General features: G+C 41.2%; 1 protein-coding gene across 2 annotated transcripts in view; it reads right to left on the minus strand.

Annotated features, from left to right (window-relative positions):
• Positions 1 to 21,351, minus strand: part of podxl2 (podocalyxin-like 2) — a 33,045-nt gene extending 11,694 nt beyond the window's left edge. For both annotated transcript variants that reach the window (XR_005638965.1, XM_039797688.1), the window contains exons 1-8: positions 20,916 to 21,351; positions 8,914 to 9,257; positions 6,770 to 7,118; positions 4,717 to 4,808; positions 2,836 to 3,052; positions 2,114 to 2,287; positions 781 to 1,031; positions 627 to 701 (exon numbers count right to left, since the gene is read on the minus strand). Coding sequence is in view for 1 of the 2 variants with exons in the window: in XM_039797688.1 (XP_039653622.1) it covers positions 627 to 701; positions 781 to 1,031; positions 2,114 to 2,287; positions 2,836 to 3,052; positions 4,717 to 4,808; positions 6,770 to 7,118; positions 8,914 to 9,257; positions 20,916 to 20,946 (1,533 nt within the window). In the remaining variant the exon portion in view is untranslated. The remainder of the gene's footprint in view (positions 1 to 626; positions 702 to 780; positions 1,032 to 2,113; positions 2,288 to 2,835; positions 3,053 to 4,716; positions 4,809 to 6,769; positions 7,119 to 8,913; positions 9,258 to 20,915) is intronic.
• Between the last annotated feature and the right edge of the window lie 853 nt (positions 21,352 to 22,204).

The following is a 22,204-nucleotide window of genomic DNA, read 5'->3' on the forward strand; positions in this document are numbered from 1 at the left end:
TCGGATGTGTATTGTTTTGATTACAATGTGCGGAATTACTTTACGCTGCCTATTTGTCTATTTATTTCTATTTCTCACTGTTAATCGCCGGCGTCTGTACAGCATCAACAATTGCAGCAATCGACATTGTTGTTTATGTGTGTGTGACGTCAAAAACTGTAACTGGGAGTACAACGATCTGGTACGAGTTCACGAGTAGTAAGTAACGGGTTTGAATGCCGTTCCAGGGCACTTTCACGCGTAGAAGGTTGTGAAAACACGAGTTACGAGTTGCCTGTAACGCAGCATAACTCCCCCCCCAACCCCCACCCCCAAATCCTTCTTGTCAGTTATTGGCTGGAACGCTGGAACACTGTTTGTTATGTGGCAGGTTGGCGCAGTTTGTTTTTGTTGGCGTTTGTGGAGCCTGGGCTGTCTACAGAGACAGAGTGTTCAGGGGACAGGCAGCTCGCGGATAGTGAGGAGATGTCTGCTGTATGTGACAAAAAAATGTTGTAGCTTAAAAATGCGTGACATCACTTAGAGCACCTTTAAGAAGGAGGAGAGTTTTCTCAACACATAAAGGAGCCTTTCATCCTTCAGTTCATCAACACATCTGGAGATGTAATTTGACACCTTGTACTTACACAGTTCAAGTTTTCCGTCATGTTGAGGATGACGTATCCACGTCCAGCCAGCTCGCTCCAGTCGACACACACCACCTGAAAGATTCAGAGTTAGTCAGGGTTAGAACGGTGATGGGAATATTGATCAAATAAGAAATGAAATCTTTAAATGTACCTGCTGTGCCTCCTCCATCTCATCAACATCCGGTAAGAAGACCTCTGTAACCCCCCCTCCCTTGACTTCTGACCCCAGGGTCTGCAGGGGCCTGGTCTTCCCCATCCAATCCCAGGACGGGTCGGTGAAGCCGATGGTGGGGGAGGGATCTGTGGTAAGCGGGACGATGTGTCGGACTCTTGTATCCTCCTCCTCCATCTTTCTCCATTTCTCTTTCTCCACCTCTTCACTTCTGTCTTGCAGTCCACCCCCTTGAACCAATACAAAAACTATTAATAATGCATTTATTTCATTGATTGCTTGTTAAGCTCCTCCACCCTTGGTTACTGTTGCTACGCCTGTCAAGATTTCCTATCTATCACATCATTTTAAAGGAATATCGGTGGGAGATTTACCATAAAAAATCCATAGTCATTTAAAGACTTGATTTCCAAAAGACAAAAAAAAAAGGAGCTTCTCATTTCAACCAGGATTTTTTAAGTGGGGTGGCACAGGGGGGACCAATACACAGTAGGGGGGTATAAGAACTATGGATAGGATAGAACAACACAATATTATTCTGCTAAATAAAACATCACATCCATTATTAATTTCACTTGTTTTCATAAAAAAAAAAAATTGACATCTGAATACAATATATATTGTCTGCCACTTTTAAAAAAATAAATTCCACCTGGTCCATTTTATCAGAATTTTGGACAATCACCATGGAAACATTAATTGGTCATGTGACAAGGGCTGGGAAAATTGGCACAATGGACAGCCAAGTGACAGTACTCTGATCCAATGGAAATCACAATTGTCAGGTTGACAGCACTATAGCCCAATGGATTGGGGCAACAGTGAGGGGGCAATCATATTTCAGGGGGAGAAGATGCCACCCCATATTTTTTGATCATATTTTGTATAATTAATCATAATCTGCAAAGTAACTTAAGTTATCAAATTAATTTAGTGGAGTAAAAAGTACAATATTTCCCTCTGAGATGTAGTGGAAAATGTCTTTTAATGCCACTAATTGTTTTGACATGCACGCTCGTTCTGTGATTTGGGCCTCGGCCCACTCTGTAGTTTGGGAAGTCAGGAATCGATTCAGCAGTAACGCTGGATCATAGAAATCCTCAAGTAAAGTTGAAATACCTCTGAACACCACTGAAAAAGACACCCAACAACACACACAACTTCAACATGTAGAGATGAACTGAACCGAGTTACGTTTGCTAAGCTATGATTGGACAATCACTGTTTGGGGGAGGGGTTTATGAAGCACCTACACTGATCACAATTTGATTCTCTGTTGTAATAGTTTAGTGAAAGAGTTTACACTTTTCACCTTTTAAATCCTGTTCTTCCTCTTCCTCCACGCTGGGCTGCAGGGGCTCTCTGCTGGGAGCCACGCCGACCTCTGCTACAGTGGGATTCTGGGTAAACACGTTGCCTTTGTGTGCCAGGCCCGTTTCTTCCTCCCCTTCCTCCTCCCGCTCTGTCTCTTCATCCTCTGTCTCAGCTGCAGAGGCAAACCAGAGGTTAAACAATAAGCAGCAGATGCTCTTCATCACAGACATCCCCGGAACTATGCATGGCTGACAGCGTCACACACGAACGCAAGTCCCACATTGCCAGACCTTCCTCCACAGCGCTGCAGAGGACGGTCTGGCAAGTCCACACAGCATTCTGGGATGGGAGAAAAATGAGCTCTGGTTTGTTGGCATTTCTTTAAGCGCCAGACTGAGCCACGGTGCCTCTGCAAAATAGCCTCGGGAAGGAACTTGTTTTGGTGGAACGTGTGTACGTTCAAAGGTTGTTTTAGTCACGCAACAGAAAACTCAGATTGGACAGATAGTCTAGCTAGCTGTCTGGATTTACCCTGCAGAGATCTGAGGAGCAGTTAACCATAGTCCTCAGAAATCCACCGCCGTTTACAACGCCAACACAAAGAAAGCAGAAGGTGACGGACATCCGGTCGAAATGAGGGACATCCGGCGTAATTTCCGGCGGGACCGTAACGATCCCGGAAATGAAACGTCGTCGATATAGACTACAGAGGACACATACCTTTTGTGTAACTTCCCAGCAGCCCAAAGTCTGTGCCTGTGTCAGTCTCATGGGTGGCCGTTCCTGCAGCGTCTCCAGCAGCAGCAGCGGCGGCGGCAGCAGTCGAAGCAGACGCAGCAGTAGACGTAGCACTAGTTGTAGTGATGGAGGAGTGAAGGAGTCCATAGCCGCTGGAATGACCATTTTCCTCCCACAGCTCTCTCTCTAAAGGACCCACCTGTACGGCAGACATCAGGTTATAAGGAGACACCCGGGGTGGTGACAGTCAAAAATGGCATTTCCACTGAGGATTGGAAGTGGAAGGGGAAGAAGGGGAAGTTCCCCTCACTTTTCAAAAAGCCTATTTTTGTCCGCAACTCTAACGTCTCTGTAAACAGTGTCCTCGGAGAGTCCAACCGACATAAATCACGAGAGAAGCTCTGAGTTGATTAGAAAATTAGTTTTACTGACTAAAACTACAGTATACATCCATCTTGAAGTGTTTGAATGCTTTATTTAGTGAATCAGATTTAAGGTTTCTTTTTACTTGAATGTATCGACATAATCGTGACATGACACTGTCCTAACTGTGACATGACACTGTCATGAACATGTCATAAACGTCACAAACAAGTCATGAACGGATATGACTTCTGTCATTAAGTGTCATTCGGTTTTTGTCATGACAAGTTGTAATTGTTTGGGTTGTCTTGATTATGACAACTTGACATTAATCAAAGTGACATTACCAGAAGTTGACATAAAATTTGTTTGGGATGTCTTTGTCATGACAACTTGACATAATGTCATCCTGTTTAATGTCAAGTTGTCTTAATAAGGACACTCCAAAGAATTGTAATGTCAAGTTGTCATGACAAATACATCTTCTGGTAATGTCATCCTGGTTAATGTCAAGTTGTCATTACAAAGACATCCCAAACAAATGTAATGTCAACTTGTCATGACCAAGACAACTTCTGGTAATGTAACTTTGATTAATGTCAAGCTGTCATAATCAAGACAGCCCAAACGATGTCAACTTGTCATGACAAAAACCGAATGATACTTAATGACAGCAGTCATAAACGTTTATGACTTGTTTATAACTTTCATGACACGTTCATGACAGTGTCATGTCATAGTTATGACAGTGTCGTGTCACGATTATGTCGATACCTTCAAGTAAAGTGTTACCCTTTTTTGTTTTCTTTTGTAATTTGTGGAAAGAGAGGCGATCTCATCTTTGAGTCTCAGTTCTACATCAATCAAAACAAAGTACATTTTCAGCGTTGAGTGCATTAGAGATTGAGAAATGTAGGCCACAATGACTCACATGTATGCTGCAATTAATCTTTAGATAGGTTTTTTTAAAGACAGCATTTATCAACATGCTCTTTGCTGTGCCGCTTTTCCCCGTTTGCCCAGTCGATATGGGCCGACGAGACACCACTAATCCCATAAAGGAGTTGAGACTAATTAAATTATTCATAGCAAGATTAGTAGGTGAGGCCTGGATTACATCTGATTGCCTGCGATCTAATTAAAGTCCGACTGCAGTTTGACGCTGCCTTCAAACTCAGCAGTAAAGAAAATACGAAAACGTCCTACTTTCTTACCGCAGGACAGAGACGCTTACGTAAGCCTAAACTCTGCTAGCTTCCAGGTCACAGTGGGGAAATATTAAACAGTGGATGTGTTTTTTTTTTACCGTGTAACTCTACAAACTAATGTAAGTAGTTAATGATGCACTTGGTACTTAACCGGACATGCTAACGATCGTCAGACAGACACAGTTTAATTAACAAACCAACTGCTGTGTGAATTGGGTGTGTTCTGACATTTACAGTAATCCATCAGAATCTCCAGAATATCCATATGAAGGAGTCTTTGATCTGTCCTCACCTCCAGGACCGGGGATGCACGATGCTCCTGTAGCCCGGAATCATGCACCTCAGCTGGGGGGGAGCTGGAGGGGTGGGAAGATGGACTGTAGCCTGTGTGACATAAAAAGACATGTCAGAAACATGTGTGTGTGTGTGTGTGTGTGTGTGTGTGTGTGTGTGTGTGTGGGTGTGTAAAAATACACCTCTTGTCAGCTGTTCCTCTTTCTACAGGTTTTGACAGCGTGCTCGTATCAAAGACTCATAGGAGATAAACAGTAGTTTAGTAGCTGTCGAACGTTAACAAAATAATGAATGTATATCTTTGTTAAAATTACAAAATGATTATATTTTGTTAGTATAGTAGTAGATGCTCATTTAACTTTGAACATGAAAATGAAATAAAGAACTAGAATTAACCCGCCTCGCGGTTGTAGCCTATGCCTCCGCCAACAAGTCAAGTTGCAGTTTACATCAATGTCTGTCCACACTCGTATAATATTTGTAGTGAACACTTTGAGGCAATTTAATAAAATGTATTATTGTTTTTGGCGAAATATGGATGCTTCAGACGCATTTTCACCCCGGCAGCACAGAGGATCTGTACAATCGCACCGTTTCAAGATTGGTGTCACCAACTCTGTATCCGACCAAATGTCTCCCCTTCTGTTCCTGAGGTCTGGTGTTGAATAACGGCCAGAAAAGTGTTTTTGCACAACATTATGATGTCACAGTAGAGTTAGACTTTGATATAAAATGTCATCACTTCATTGTTTTATCCTACCAGATACTTGTGTAAAATTTTGTATGTGTATGAATTCTTGAGTTTAGGCCCAAAAAGATGTTTTGTGGGCTCATAGTGATCTTTCACCACCAAAATCTGATCACGTCATCCTTGAGTTCAAGTGGATGTTTGTGCCAACTTTGGAAAAATTCCTTAAACGCCGTTCATGAGATATTGCGTTCATTACAATGGAATGGACAACCTGAAAACAAAAGGCCACTTGCCATGGCTGGTGCTGGCGCCGAAGCATAAAAAGTAATTGCGCAGCCAGAAAATCAAATATTTTTTTTGCCTATGTTTTATTTTAGAAAATGATGAAAAGAAAATCTACTCTGAGTTGTAGCTTGAGATTAGTTAGCTTATAGTTGAACTGAACAAACCCATTCAGCTAAGGAGTAGACACATCTAGCAACCACATTTTTATTGCATTTTGTCAACGTGCATCCATTAGCCACTGGGCTCTAACTAGCATTTACACTGAAACAGTGATGGTAGCAAGGTAATATTATTCTGAAACATATTCAGTTCATCTTTTACCTGTTATCCAGCATCTTCACAGGTATTTTGGTGTCTGACTGTGTCGGCCACTTCCACAGTCTGCTATATAATGTTTGTCCAGAAAAATGAAGAAGAGGAGCATAGTGGAGCAGCACAGTCTGTCGAATTGTTGGATTTAAACTTTTAAACATTTCATTACTTTGGCCAGACAGTAAACATCTGTGGCATCTCAAAGATGCTTTTGAAGATGAAACCTCCTGCTGGATACCAGCAGGTTTGTGACCGAGGCTAATACGGCTGCCTGAGGGCGTATTATGTGATGTCAACAGTAGGGCTGCAAAATGTATCGTTTGTTTATCGTCATCACGATATCATGTGCCGCAATAAACACATCGCGAAAGGCTGCGACATGTCTTAAAAGACAGTCAGAGAATTTTTGTGTAAGTTGAAAGAAAATATCAGCAGAAAACTGCACTTTAAAACGTGATTTGTGATTCTCTTTAGTGGTGCCTTTCACATCTAATTCAATGTTCATTTTGTTCAATAAAAGAATGTTGGGAAACATTTCCTTTCATTTGTTTTAAATTCAACAAGCAATTTGTTGTATATTTTAGCCGAATACTGAAAGCAATAGAAAGGCAGAACTGAGTACGCATTCATTTTTGTTTATTTATCGCAAGTAATATCGTTATCATGATATTAAACATTATCGCATATTTTCCTCCATTATCGTGCTGCCCTAGACAACAGCCTCTATCGGTTTGGTTCTGTAAGGAAGATCATTTCTACTAACCAATCAGAGCATCCAGATCTGGGCTTGTGTGGTTGGCATCCACTACGTGGACATCTGCGTCATCTGTTCCTCCTCTCTCCTCTTCCTCTGCTCTGGCGTTTCCCCCTCTCCTCTCTCCGTCCTCCCCCATGTCTCTCTCCCACTCGTCCTCTCCCCCTCTCCTCTCTCGGTCTTCTCCTCCCTCCTCTCCCCTATCTCTGTCCTCCATGTCCGTTCCATAGAAGCCCGAGGCCTCCAGGGAGGCATCGCCAGCTCCCGGCCCCCCGAGGAGCTCCTTCTCTGGGTCGCTGGAGTCTGGGCGTCCCCTGTAGCTTTCTGCATCCTGAGGAACCACCAGATGAACCATACGCTGAAAATGGGAAACACATTTGTTCAGACGGTCTGATTGATCACCGACAAGCTATAAAATAAATCATCATCTTATTACAACTGATTCAGAACTACATATTTAGAAGAAATGAAAAAAGAGACACGTACAACATTGTGTCTTTCACATCATTTATAAACTATTTATCCTCCGGATGCCAAACTGCTCAAATGTGGGGTGTTATCAAGTGAGTGTTATCTGATTAATAGCTATGACTAGCATTTAAAAAGGAGAAGAACTTTGTTCTAAAGCCGATCAAACAAATGACAGCATCATTTGATGTTGATGTTTCGTACGTGATCTCTGCTCGTTCATTTCAATCGCTTAATGCCTCTTAAAAAGTGCACAACATGAATGAAAAGGAGGAATTATACGACTGGAATATAATACATATGGCAGCTTTGCATGTGCAAAATGGTCAGTTTGCCAGACATGGAGACAATAAACATGTTGCACTGAACAGATGAAGATTCCACGGCTTTCAAACATCCAGTCATGTTTTAAGGGATTTTCTTAGTAGATCTCAGTCAAGCTGCTCTTTCAGCCATTACCATATCTCCGTTATGGCATTTTGCCTCTATATTGCCCAGTTACCCAGAATGATGTATCAGTGACATCTTAATTGACTTTTAATCTACCAAATAACTTACTTACAATTTTCAAATGTTCTGTGTGGACCAACTGGGGTCAAATTATAAAATAATTGAAAACAGTTTGGCCAATCTGGGGCCCCAGCACATGTGGGACTGCCTTGGCCTAGTTTGGAGAAGCAGGCAGGAGTACCGACACAGAAGCTAAGCAGTGTACTGCTGTGGACGGAGGCAGCAGCTTAACACATTTTAGATACCTAAAAAAAGGCCCACCTAAACAAATCTATATCGGGGCGCCCCATGTTCCAAGGCTCAGTCCTTACTGCAGTGCCCCGGGTTTGATTCCAGCCCGTGGCTCTTTCTGCATCATCTCCCCTCTCTCACCCTCCTTTTCTGTCTTCAGCTGTACTATATATATATATACACACATAAAAATCAGTTTAAGTGTATGGTATATTTAGAATATTGTCAGCGATTTACCTTGCTGTCAGACAGGTCTTTCCGACGGGGAACGGAAGCTGTTATATCACTCTCCTCGAAGCGACCAGACTCCATTAACAAATAAACAGTAATTTTAACTGGAAGAGTACAGGAGTTGCTGGTCTACCGCTGCCTTGATAGGTTAGTTAGTTTGTGTTATTGTGACTCTGGTGTTATTTTGGATTAACCAAAGTCACACAATAAACAAACTAACCGATGGAGGCAGCAGTAGACCAGCAACTACCATGTTCTGGGAGGTAAAATTACTGTTTTTGTCAAAGGAGTCTGGTGGCTTTGAAGAGAGCATGGATGGATATAATGGCTTCAATTCCCCGTCGGAAAGTGCTGTCTGACAGCAAGGTCAAGCTGTGAAAATATTCTAAGTATAACATACACTTAAAGTGATATAGATTTGTATAGGTATCTAAAATGTGTTTAGCTGCTGCCCTCCGTCCACAGCGGTACATTGCTTAGCTTCAGTGTGGGAAGTGTGCAGACCGCCATCTACTGTAGCTAATACACTGATGATGGAGAAGTAGCTCATACAACCCCACAAATCTGAACTATCAAGTTTTATTCAATATAGTTTGGGGGTCTTTAGGCACACTGGGACACACATTTATGTTGAAAAGAAACTTTGCATAATATGTGACCTTTAAGTTTAACCCTGTACATTTTATTACACATCACCTTGAACTCATCCTCACCTCCATCTCGTCTTCCACATCCAGGTTATCATCCACAGCAGGGTGGGTCCTGGCTACATCCTGGCCGGCAGACGGCAGTGGGTTTAACTGAGAGGAGTTAGCGGAGTCCATCTTGGCCTGGGAACGGGATATTTCCTGTATCTCTGGCCAGCCCATGTCGTGAACCAAATGAGGCTGGGCTCGCACTAACTCGTGGGCCGAGTGGCGTTTGGTTCTGACTAATTCCTGGATGAAGTGTGGCTGGGCTGGGCCTTCATCCTGGAATAGATGGGCCACCGGAGGATTGAGGGGGATGACACGCTGGGACGAACCCAATCTGAAGGCATCGCAGCTGGCCAGGAGAGCTATGGGAAACAGAGAACACACACTGATAAAGAGGATATGTCTTATTACATAACAAAATATGTCAGTGTTCAGTCTGAAATGACATTTTATTGATCCCAGAGGAAATTAGATTGTCAGCAGAGGTTTCAGGATTCAACAAGGTAAACAAAAAAACAAGAGCAAACTAATAAAATAAAACCCAATATATGGTGGGAATCATAATAAATAAAGCAAAAACAATGAGATTAAAAAGATATTAATGTATGCTGCAAACACTGGAGAATAGGAAACATAAGAAAGACTACCGACAACGTTTAACCTTATTAATCTTAATTTCTTCCCTTCAAATGAATGAATGGATTAATGATGAAGGAAAACACTGTAAATCTGAATACAATCCATTATATTGAAGGGATACTCCATATGTCTGAATGCTCTTTGATACTGTTAGGTTGTTGAAAGTCCTCAGTACAAATAGATTTAATTTTGTTTTGTATATGGACACCAAATGAAGATCAAGACAAAGATCCTGCTGAACAGTTGAATAAGTGTTGAGTGCACAATAATGCAGCCTAGAACAAGCTGGAATCAACATTTAGCAAAGCTCTTCTTTAAACTCTAGAAACAGAAGGTTAGTCTAGAGTTAGCACTGTTGGAATGTCAGCTGAACATACTATGGACTGACACATCACCAGTGTTGTAGTCAAGACTACCTAAACCGAGACCAAGCCACCCCCAAGACCAGAGTGTATCGAGACCGAGAAAGACCAAGACTTTGAGGTGTTGAGACCGAGTAAAAGACCAGACCGGACCAATGTGAGTCCCACACTGCATGACACGATCAAATGTTAGAAAATGCTAACCATAGGCACTTCCTCAAATTGATCTGAAAGAGCCACATTCCCATAGAAAAAAAACCCACAGAAAACAAATTAAGATTCTTCTTCATTCACCTCTTTTATCGCCATAAGTGTATCATGAGTAATACCTTGAGAAAATAATCAAAAAGGCAGTTGTGGTTTTGAAATATATAGTCCTGAGTCCTCTTTATCTGAGACCGAGACAAGACGTGGTCAATTCCGAGACGAGGCCTTCAAAAAGTGGTCTTGATATTGATTGATTGATTGATTGGTATTACAAAGCTGCATATCACAGTTTAAACCTCCTCAATCTAACCACTGAATAGACTTTAGCCCAAAGAAAAAGTCAGTAACTCAGTATTTAGAGCCACTTTGCACCGTTGTGCTTCAATAATGATCGAGGGTCACTATTCTGGACTGGAAAACTAATTCAACATCCAAGTTCCAACAGTATTCTCCCGTCATGCAACACTGTGGGAACGTCCAATAAATGGAAGTTTGAATCAATTCAATTCAATTCTTTTGGGGCCAAAACTACACCGTCAGTTAATTACGGGACATCATTTACCTGCAGTCAGGGCTCCAGACTAACTTTTTTCACTAGGAGCACAGTGGCCCCCAACTGAATATTTTAGGGGCGCAACCACAAAATTTAGGGGCACACACCGTAAATCAACATGCTAACCAAATATTCACATTTCTACTAATTTCCACTGTATAACTAATAAACACTTTGATCATAGAAATTACAATGTGTTTATTTTGCACTTTTGAAGATGCAACATAAAAGGTAAACCAACAGCACCATGGCTGTCATGACAGTACAAATATTAAAAATATATACCAGCTGTAGTCTCCAGTCTACAATTACAATGAATTCAACTTAAAATTAAACATGCATTGTTTAGGCTACTAAACTAAAATAAAAATAAACCCCTCCCTCTCTCCTCCCAAACCTGCCCTACAACCTTGAATTGAATAATTATTAATTTCTTACTCACTGTAACTTTTATTCTTGTATGTATATTATTCTTTTTTAGCCTGTTTTATTTTCATCATGACTTTGAATTGCCTTGTTGCTGCAAGGTGCTGTAGAGATAAAGTTGCCTTGCCTTACAACCTCAGCCTGTCAGTCAGTCCCCAGGGCAGATAAACCAACGTTGTGCCTGCTTGACTCGCAGGAAGTGTAACGTCAACAGCCCCGCAACCGCTTTCGCCTCGATATTAATATAATATTGCAGCAAACGCTGTCTGCGTGAAGTTTAGAAAAAATGTAACCACACTTGCAACCACTTTATCGGCATTTCCGTGACTCACTGTAACTTCAACAAAACTGCAGAGCCGACGAGTCTGCTCCGTCCGCACCTCTGCGCGTGTGTGTGTCTCTGTCATTATGCAGAGAGGACCATGGATATATTAGGAGAGGACAGATAAGCTTTGTGCTTACACGCTCTCAGGTGCCGAAATTTCCACGTTTAACGTGTAAAAAAAGGGGGCAAATTTATTGGTCGCACATGTGCGACTGGATGTAAAATTTAGTCGCACACTCTAAAATTTTGGTCGCAAAATGCGACCATTTGGTCGCAGTCTGGAGCCCTGTGCAGTGGTTCATAAAAACAGGTCAAATGAAAAGCAAAAAGTCAGGTGTACCTCAATGAATTGACAGATTAAATCCCTTTAATGTATTCCCTAAACAGATTTAATGTGTTTTTTGTTTGCTACCCATCATACTTTAAAGAACAACAATAATAGAATGGGCACTCTGTAGTCTGCATTATACATTAAGTGCTTTTACTTCCACTGCTGCCCTCAGAAAGTCATTGCATGGAGTGGTAACAAGCTCCAAAGACATAAAAACACAAAATAGTGCATAATATTAGCCTGACGTGGTCATACTCAGATTCTAGTCAGAATGTGAACTTCCCGACCTCAAATGTTGTGGGCGGGGCTAAGTTCGGCTGGTATCCAGGCTAGCATAATATAGGAATAAAATAAAATATAAAATCTAATAATAAGTAGTGACAAAATGAATAATATGTATAATATGGATAAGATAAATATATATGTAAACTTTTGTAGGTGCAGGTATAAACAGGTAATAGATGTAGTGTGAAGTTATGAAGGGTTAATCGGTTAATTTACTCATTCACGCGTTCACTGATTCATATGTGGCTTCATACTTTATTTTAAATTTATTTGGAAAAGCCTGATTGATATTTTAAAAAATCCTTTAAAGGAATGTCCAGCACATTATACAACGTTTCAGACATACAACATATTTACAGAGAATACAATTTCAGACTTTAAGATATATCATATCCTAAATCACATAGTGGCAAATAGCTCAGTCAAAAGCATCTACAACCTCCTTGAATCTATTTTTGAAAACACTTAAAAAGACTGGCTCCCTAAGACCCATATCAAAAAGCAAATGTCAATGCGCAGGAACAGCATACCTAACAACCAGACAGATGTTGAGGACTGATAGCAAGAGTAAAAGTCTTGAAATATGTCCCAGAGCAGAGACGGTAGCCTCCAGAATTTATCAGATGTTTGGAATTTACATAGACATGAAAGAAGCAAGTTCAATTTATAGTGTCAAACCACAACAGATGTTATCTCAGGAAGCTTTACAGATAGAGTGGGTTTAGACCACACCATCATTTACAGAGACCCAACAATTCCCCCCCAAAGAGCAAGCATTTGACGCGACATCGGTGAGAAAGAACTTCCTTTTAACAGACAGAAACCTCAGACAAACCCTGGCTCTGTATAAAACATCAATGTAGTGGATCACAGACATTAATTAAGCAGCAAAAAGTCACCTGCATGCATCAAAAGAAAGCAAGACATATTTTTTTAAATAAAAACCAGCCTCAGTTCCAAAAACATACAGGTTTGTTACTGCTGCTTAGGAGTTTATAGTCAGGGCATTCACCCACTCATCCTTTTATCTGTTCATTCTGTTCTGTTCGTTAGTTCACCCTACATTTCATAAAATTACATACATGTGTCTTGCCATTTAGTTGTTAATGTATCCATCAATGAGAGCGAACATTCACTCATCTATCTAATCATCTATGTGTCCATCCACCCATCACTAATCCCCCGTCACCACAGTCTCCCTCATGTATCCCATAGTGCTCTCTGTCTGGGACCACAGATGGCCGTCTGACCTCAGAGGCTGACAGAGCAGATTACGATATCATAGCCAGCGTGTCTCCAACATGTTAAGCTCTCGGGCCCGTCACCACAAAGCAACCGGAAAGCCCCTTGGATCCACCATTTCCTTCTTTTCTCGCTGAATGCATCCGGAAAAGAAGAAAAATTGTGTCAAGTAGCTGAGCTGAGTGTTGTTGCTGTGTGAGAAGTTTTTTTCTCTCTTAAGTCAATAAACTCCAAAGACTGAGTGTCTACAGTAATGCTAACAGCTCTGTGAAGCTGCACTTGGCGCTAAATGCTAACGTCAGATTGCTAACATGCTAACAATGACAATGGTAACATAGCATGTAAAATGCTAACCAGGTTTACTATCTTAGTTGAGCATGTTAGCATGCTAATCTAGGTTTATTAGCCCTTAACACAAAGTAAAGCTGAGGCTGATGGGAATCTCTTTAGTTCTGCAGGTGTTTGGTCATAAACCGAAGCATAGGACACATTTAAATGTGACCTGATGATGATGATGTTCAGCATGTACAATTAAAATGTCAAAATGCTGGACAGCGTCATGCTTGCAGCAGACACTCAAAATATCTCAACAACTATGAGATGGATTGACATAAAAACAGGTCAACATTTTCAACTTTTAACGCCTTAGTTCAACACGGATACCTCTAAATCCACAGTGGAAATGAATTCTAACATAAGAATTTAACATGTTATTGTTTAGCTTGTTAGCTTTTTTACGAATATCAAAGTTGTTTCCATTTTTCATCCAGCTAACAATTTATTTTCCGGTGTGTGACGAACTTCACCGTCTCACAGCGACCACTGGACAGGTAATAGACTTTTGTTCTCCTAATTACTTTGTGCCCCTGGTACTCTTGGGTGCCTCTGTGCCCAAGACACTCGGTGGGAGGTCATTATTGCCTCTGGAACTTCCTTAAACTGCAATTATACAGCTGATGGAAAGCATGTTAGACTGCTGACATTAGCATTTAGCATTTATCAGGCTTGGTGACACAGACGATGCTAGTTGGTTTGTGTCTTTTTATCAGATTTGCTGGCAATAAGAAAAATATAGAATATCCTTTAAGACACAACATAAACTTCAGGTCACAAAAGAGCTGACTATATCTGAACGCTGATCTGAGAATATTTTTGTTCACCTTTGAAAAGTGATTAGTATAAAGAACCAGTGGCCTATAAAATGTCCTGCGTGTTCCGCTGCTCTCTGTGGATGACCAAGATGAAGAGATGGAGGAAACGGTGAAAGGATGGAGGGACGGAGCAAAGAATTGGAGAAGTGCTGTGGTTGTTCCAATTTACCTCTCCTTTCCAAACCCCTGAAGTCAGCACTGTGCTGATGTAACTGCACGGTAATAAAGTCTGTGTTCGCATTTCCAACAATCCATGGAAAATTCCCCAAAAAAAACGCAGAGATGATGAAAAATAGAGTCAAGTTAATCTGATTCCAGAGCCAGAGTCAGAACGTGTGTGTGTGTGTGTGTTTAGAATCATAGACAATAAGCCAGGCAACACCATAACCAAATTGCTTCTACTTACTGATCTCTCATTGATCTTTGAATATTTGGCTGAAGGGTGAGGAGGAAGAAGATGTTGGGACTTGCAGTGTCTATTAAAGGGTTAAAACTGTGCTATGTTTGTGCTGATGTAGCTTTCACCTTCCTGATGCAGCATTATTGTGCCATATACCCCAGAGATGTATTTTGGAAGAGCGTACAGTATAACTTATGCAGTGATTGTAAATGCCACAGTACAACTCTATATTCCTGTATGTCCAATGGGTAAAATGACTATATAATACGACACACAGATTTATCACTTTACTGTGCAGCTCCACGCAGCGGTTTAGCGTCTTTCAACTCTCAATGCTCTCATTGGCATTGTTTTTTTGGTCACATACTGTATGGCAGCTGTTTTCAGCTACAAAGTTCTGATAAACCCAACTGTACGCTACCTGCTAAGCACCAAAAGACAGACGGACAAAGTTAGCGACTAGCTGGTGAACATTTGGCAGCCAAAGAGCCAGATATTTCCCTCAGACGTTGGTGGAGACCAAAACAGAGCTGCATCGACTGATACTGCTTTAAAAAAACTACAAAAAGCTGATTATGTAACTACATACATTGTTTGAATGACACCATAGAGGAGCCCTATTTTTCCAGGGAGCGCACACATGAATGCACCTGCCTACCTGCAAAAAATATACTATAAATACATTTCAAATTATGTGGAGAAACAATTAAAATGCCAACGCACAGCGGACAGGCAACGGTTTGTGCGTGACTTTGCTAAACAGACCAGACTGAGGCTGCATCCCATGACAATTATCAACCACAACCTCACAATTTGGTATTACGTAAAAAATATAGCAAGATCATTTTTCCAACCGCTCCTCTAACACAATAAATCATTCTGTGCGTTGAGGGTGCAAACTATTACATGGATGTCCACAGCACAGCAGATTTATGGACACTAATTATCTGACATTGTTATGGGCGAATTGCCAAGTGCATATTTCAGGAACCTAAATGTACAGGGGAATATAAATGTATTCAGAAACAAAAACATATAACGATATTTTACAGCCCCCCTGCAAATTTCTCAAATGAGGCTTTCTGGGAGCTTATGTCTCTTTCAGGGAAGCTAAACTCGTATTCAAACCCTTTGCTAACTACAAACATAGCACATTAAAAACTAAGCAAACTATAAATGTATTCTAAGTTTTGTCTGTATTGCAACCAACATGGAGCCTATGATGTTATCCAAAAACACACATAAAAGCACATTTCTCTCTGCACGCCCTTCTTTCAACATTACACAGTCACCTTGAAATGTTTTGTCTGCAAAGGCAAATTTGCAGCGTAATTACTTCAGAAAAATCTTCCACAGTCCATGCAGCAGGAGGGACCGAACAGCTGAGTTATCAGCTTCACACAGATAAACTCTGCGCTGAGGTGCCACGGCGGGCAATATGAGCAGGTGCTGGAGGGGAGATAGCCTCCAAAAGTTCATCAAACCACAGCGAACCTGAGATTACAGAGGCAGAAAGACAAAAACCCTACCCTGATGGTAGCTGGGAAAGCACACAGCCAAAGGGGACGTGGAAAACTGGTCGTAAATACTCAGAGAACTCAGTGGTTCATGTTAACCTGTGAGGCTTCACACCAACGCCCCCTGAGGGAAAACATTATTGAGTGAGCTTCTCTCGCTCAATAATGTTTTCCTTACTTCTGTTTAGAAAACAGATTGAATTTCAGTCTTAAAGGTGCGATATGTAATACAGACAGCTAGTTTTTAAAATAGTTACTGCAGTACAAATTCAAAATGCTGGAGAGAGTCGTCTCCCCCGCCCCCTCCTCCCCAGACTTGAAGTTCGAGGAGGTTGCCAGGCTGAGACCGCAGCATTCATAGTCTCGCTTTGCCAGATTCTCCTCCAAAGCGCGCCGAAGGAGCATCCACAACAGTGTTGCTAGACGATTGTCTCACATAGTCAGACACTACTCCACAGCACAGCGGAGTAGCTAACGTTAGACGCTGGCTATTTTGACAGTCATAAAAGCCCGTGCTCACGCGGAGCTCTGTACCCAACTGACAGACAATTTTTTCGGCTTCGAATTACGGTAGGAACCGCTAAAAACACAACAACCTTGCCGTCCTCTCCATCCGACGGACAGACACACTTCCTAGGATTAGAATTACGGTAGGAACCGCTAAAAATAACACCACCTTGCCGTCCTCTCCACCCGACTGAACACACTTTACTGGCTTAGAATTACGACAACAAGCGCTAAACACACTGCAAACTCACGGTCCTCTCTTCCCGATTTACAGCCCCCCTCTCTTGGCTTAAAATAACTCACCGTTGTCGGCTCCGGCCGCTGAACTGGCTTCATGTTGTAAACAGCTTGCCTGGTCCTCCGGTAACGTTAGCAGTTAGCAGGGTTAGCGTGACGGCGTTAACCAGGACCAGTTGGGATCACTTTACTGGCTCTCTCAAGTTGTTTTTGCGAGTAACCAACTTGGGTACTCTAGCTATATAATTCAATGTGAATACACACATGATGAAATGACATAAAATGCCTGTCTCTTGTAGCCGTGATAAATTAGGCTGAAGCTAATGCTTAGCTACATGTTCAGGAGGAAATTAGCCAACTCAGCGTCCTTTTGGGCTCAATCTTTCAAATACATTTAATATTAGGTTTGTAACGTCTCTGGTCACGCAAATGTTAGAAATGTGTTTTTTAGTTCGGTACAATCTATCTCCGTTGATCCTGTTTGTTTGTTTGCTGCTTTCATGGCTGTACTACCGTTACAGCTGTAGCGCGCTGGGTTTACGTTTTTACAGGTATATCTGGCAACCCGGCCTGGCTGTCAAACTGGGCAGTTGATACACAAACAGAAATTCTGTCATTGAAAGGAAATTTCAAAAGGAGAAAATACTGGCATTAGCATTGTTGTCAGAAAAGATATTTCAACTTAGCATGTTTCCTTAATATCTGATGACGCATTGGGGTCATTTTTGGATTTGTTACAGTAAATATATTACATATTGGACCTTTAAGTGTCAATAAATCACTTAATTTGTATGTTGAATTGTGCAGGGTTTAATTTGTCCAAACAGGTACAACTACAATGTCTAAGTTAAAGTGGAGAAAGGGTATGTTTGTCTTTTTTTTAGCTACATAAGTACTGGGGCCTAAAACACGGGGCTTTCAAGTGGGGAAGCGGGGTTGGTGTCCCGGGAGAAGTTAAGGGGAAAACACAAGACTTTCACCCAGGAAATGCGTGTTCCTGTCCTGGGAGTACTACTTATTGTAGCCGGTGTTTTAACCCAAACCACGATCTTTTTTTTTAATCTTAACTAGTTGTTTTGGTGCCACATGACTGTCACCTTAAACTCAACCGCAGCGGCCTCTGAAAAGGACCGTGACGTCACGGTGCTCTGTACCCGGCTCACAGTCACCTTTTCTCAGCTAAATTTAACTGTAAAGACCGCTAAACTTAACAGTCACCTGACCGGCCGGCGGTCGCTGTAATTTCGTAGGATATCATACGAATTGTTGTGCATCCGTTTTTGTATGATAGGATCCTGTTCATGAGAACGCGTTGAATCCTAATGACTTTGGTAACAAGAATCCCACTTACAAGAATCTCAACAAGAGACCTTTTAAACTAGTGTCAATTCCCGACAGCCCAGTAGTAGCTACTTTCGGATGGAATACACTCAGTTGCTAGTAGCCAAGGAGGACACGGAGGATTAAAAAAACATGATGGATTCTTCAGAAGAGGTAATCATCTTCACTCGAGCTTCTGAGCGTCAATGTTGCCAGACCACACCATTTTGTGAACATAGCCATCCTGAGAAATCCAGAGAGAGTTGTGTGGAGCTGATAGTCTTAATTAGCTTTGTATCAACTCATTTGGCAATGGCTTGAATGTAAAGGACGTTCATTAATATAGTATAAAAAAGTTACGCACTAAAGCTTTAATATGACATATTAAGGGGACTGTTCATGGGTTTTATGTCCTCAGCAATTTTTGTTCATGAGGTCAATTGTTCAATGTATGTTTCCCTGGGTCAATATTTTGAAATCACCCAGAGTTTATGGCCTACTGATGTTATAGCTTACTCCTCAAAACGCCCTCTAATTTTGCGGGCAAGACAGTTTTCTTGACTTTTTACTGAAATCTCTACAGTAGCTGAACATATTTTTACCATTCAAACTGCGTTTGAAGCATCCGCCTCCCTTCGTTCTTTTGCAATTCAAACTGCGAAGATCGTCCCTACCACTCTCTTCCAATTTTAGTTTGTATCAGGAGACACACATACCCTGGGAACACAGGGATGATCCCTTTGATGTTTATGAAAATGTTGAATCCCATGTTGTTTAAAATTGAAAGCAACTGTGTTGCAACGGATGTTTCATATGCTGTTGATAGCTTTTATCTTTGTTTCTGCATGTCCATGTTTGATGTTGAATTGAATCTGGGTCTTTTTGTTTGTTTGTTTATTGAGGAATATTTGGGAGTGGGTTATTTTTGACTCCACATGTCAAAAATAAGACCCCGCAATTTCCATTCGTAGGCAGCATTTGCTTTCTGCTGTATAATGAGTATAATAAGCCTTGTGGGTCTGTGGGCTTATGGCTGATTAACAACAGTAGCATGGTGGTTGTAAATGTCCATAAACACCGCAGAAAACAGTTCACATGGCCAATAAAATCTGATGGCACAACTACTATTTCCTTCCTCCTGTCGATTCTAGCTTTAATTCTGTGTTCAGTGCAGTATGTTGCCCCTAAAGCCCCCTCAGATCAGCTTATAGTTGGCCGGGACCCTCCCCCAAATCCCCCTTCAACCCGACAGAGACAGAAGGGGTGGAGAGGTTCCGCTCAGCATCCTCTTCCTCACCCGGTTATCTTCTCTCTTTTCTAAACAAGCCTCCATAAGGAGAAGCAGGAAGTCTTCTCCAAAATGTTTTATCATTTTGAGAAAAACAGATCATATGTTTTTATACTTCAAAAGAGCCATAATGTTTAATTTAGCCAGCGTGGAAGCTGTTAAATACCAGCGTAGCTTCACAGATACAGGAGAGCTGAACCTCCATATTTCTTCTTCGGAAAAAGCTGCACCATCAAACACAACAACAACCACAGAAAGAGCTGGAGATCATATGGGGCAGATCTGTGCTGCTGCTGTGATAATGATGATGATGATGATGATGATGATGATGATGATGATGATGATGATGATATGAATCCATTAGTCAATCCACAGAAATTTTATCTGCATTTGTCGTTTTTTAAGTACAAAATATCAAACAGTTCCTGCCTGGCTCTCAAATGTGATGATTTTCTTTCTCACATTAGATGGTCAATTAAAACGTTATATATATATATATATATATATATATATATATATATATATATATATATATATATATATATATATATTTGGACCAATGGTCAAACAAAACAAGTACTTTTAGCTGTAGAAAATTATGACAGGGATTTTAAAAAAAAGAAATTATATATATATATATATATATATATATATATATATATATATATATATATAATATATATTGTTGTCCATGACTATGCAAAACTGCTGTTGATCATCCTGATAAAAACTAACCTGTGTGTAGGTTATGATAATGATTATTAGTGTATGTGTGTGTGCGCGTGTGTCAGACACTGCAGTGTGTGTCTGCTGATTTAAGTGCACTGCGCGCCTCCCACACACTGCCAGCCTGTGCACCCACTTTGCAGAATTTAACCTGAACCGCTTCATTAAAAAAACAACCTGCGTTCATGCTCTGCTGGATTACACCCTGATTTCATAATAGTATTAATATTAATAACACTGCTATTAATACCGCAACATCATATTATTTTAGGATGTTAAAACAGGTCTGTGGTGCTCAGCAGGGAGTTTACACTGGTGTGATGTTTGTTAAAGTCTCTGGTGTTGGGCTTATTGTTGTGTGTGTGTGTGTGTGTGTGTGTGTGTGTGTGTGTGTGTGTGTGTGTGTGTGTGTGTGTGTGTGTGTGTGTGTGTGTGTAGGCTATCCTGTTGAAAACAAGCTGGTTATGTTCCTATGAAATAGATGTTGAAAATAAGAAGACTCACCGGTCAGCGTGATGTGGAGCAGGCCCGGCATGTCTGCTGCAGTGCTTCCTCTCCTCCTCCTCCTCGGCTCTAAATGGACAGATCACACAGATTGGAGCTGCAGATGCTCTCTGGCTGTGAGTGGAGAGCGTCAGGAAAACGCCGTGCTCATGGCCGTGCTGTGTCTGCTGACTGAGTGCGGGCTCACTGACTGACTGTCTGCGGTGTCCTTACAGACAGACAGGCAGGCAGACAGACAGACGTGCTGTGTGTGCGGGCTCACTGACTAACGAACTGTCTGCGGTGTGCGTACAGAAAGACAGACAGACAGGCAGGCTAGGCTGGGCTGTGTGTGTGTGTGTGTGTGTGTGTGTGTGTGTGTGTGTGTGCGTGTGTGTGTGCGCGCGGTGCGGGCAGAGCTGCGGTCACACCGGGATCTGATCCGCTGCAGCACCGCCGCCGATTGCTGGCCGCTGGATGTCGCTGTCGCGGACTGACTCGGCTCGGGCTTACAGATGCGTTCAAGTGCTCCTCGTAAATTGTTGTTCCTTTGCGTTCCCAACTTTTATCACAAATACACAAACTGAAATGATTGAAAAAAAGGATTTACAAGTACAAAATAAACATAAATACACAAGATATATAAAAAAAAAATTCTTATATTTACACTGGAATTACTCCATCTGCACTGGTCTGCTTATTTGAAAGTAGTAATACCACAGTGTAGAATACTCTGTTACAAGTCAAAGTATTAACTTCAAAATATATTTAAAGTATCAAGTACTCATTATGCAGAATAATTATATTTCTGGATTATAACTATTGATGCATTAATGTGTTCATCACTTTATATATAGGTTATATAAGGTGGAGCTCATTGTAACTACTTTATACAGCGCTGGGTAGCTTGTGAATTTACTGCCTGAGGATCAATAAAGTCTAATATGCCATGTCAGCCTATAACAATATATCATAATTTGTTGATTGTATTTTGTATTCTAAATCTGTGAAGTAGCTAAAGTTACCAAAAACAAGTAGTGTGGTGCAAAGTACAATATTTCCCTCCGAAATGTAGTGCAGTAGAAGCTTATAAAGCAGCAGAAAACAGAAATAACTAAGTAAAGTACAAGTACCCCAAAATTGTACTTAACACTGACATGTGGACAGGAGAAGATGGGATCAAAAGGTCCCTCATGATGTTCAAAAATAGCACATTAGTAGCAAAAGAGTCAAAAAATCTAAAAATCTAATTAACCAGTCAGGAGGTTTCCACCACATGTTGTCAGCAGAAACTAAATCCAACCATTAGA

The sequence above is a fragment of the Perca fluviatilis genome, chromosome 4, assembly GCF_010015445.1.
Source record: "Perca fluviatilis chromosome 4, GENO_Pfluv_1.0, whole genome shotgun sequence".
NCBI classification, from domain to species: Eukaryota; Metazoa; Chordata; class Actinopteri; order Perciformes; family Percidae; genus Perca; species Perca fluviatilis.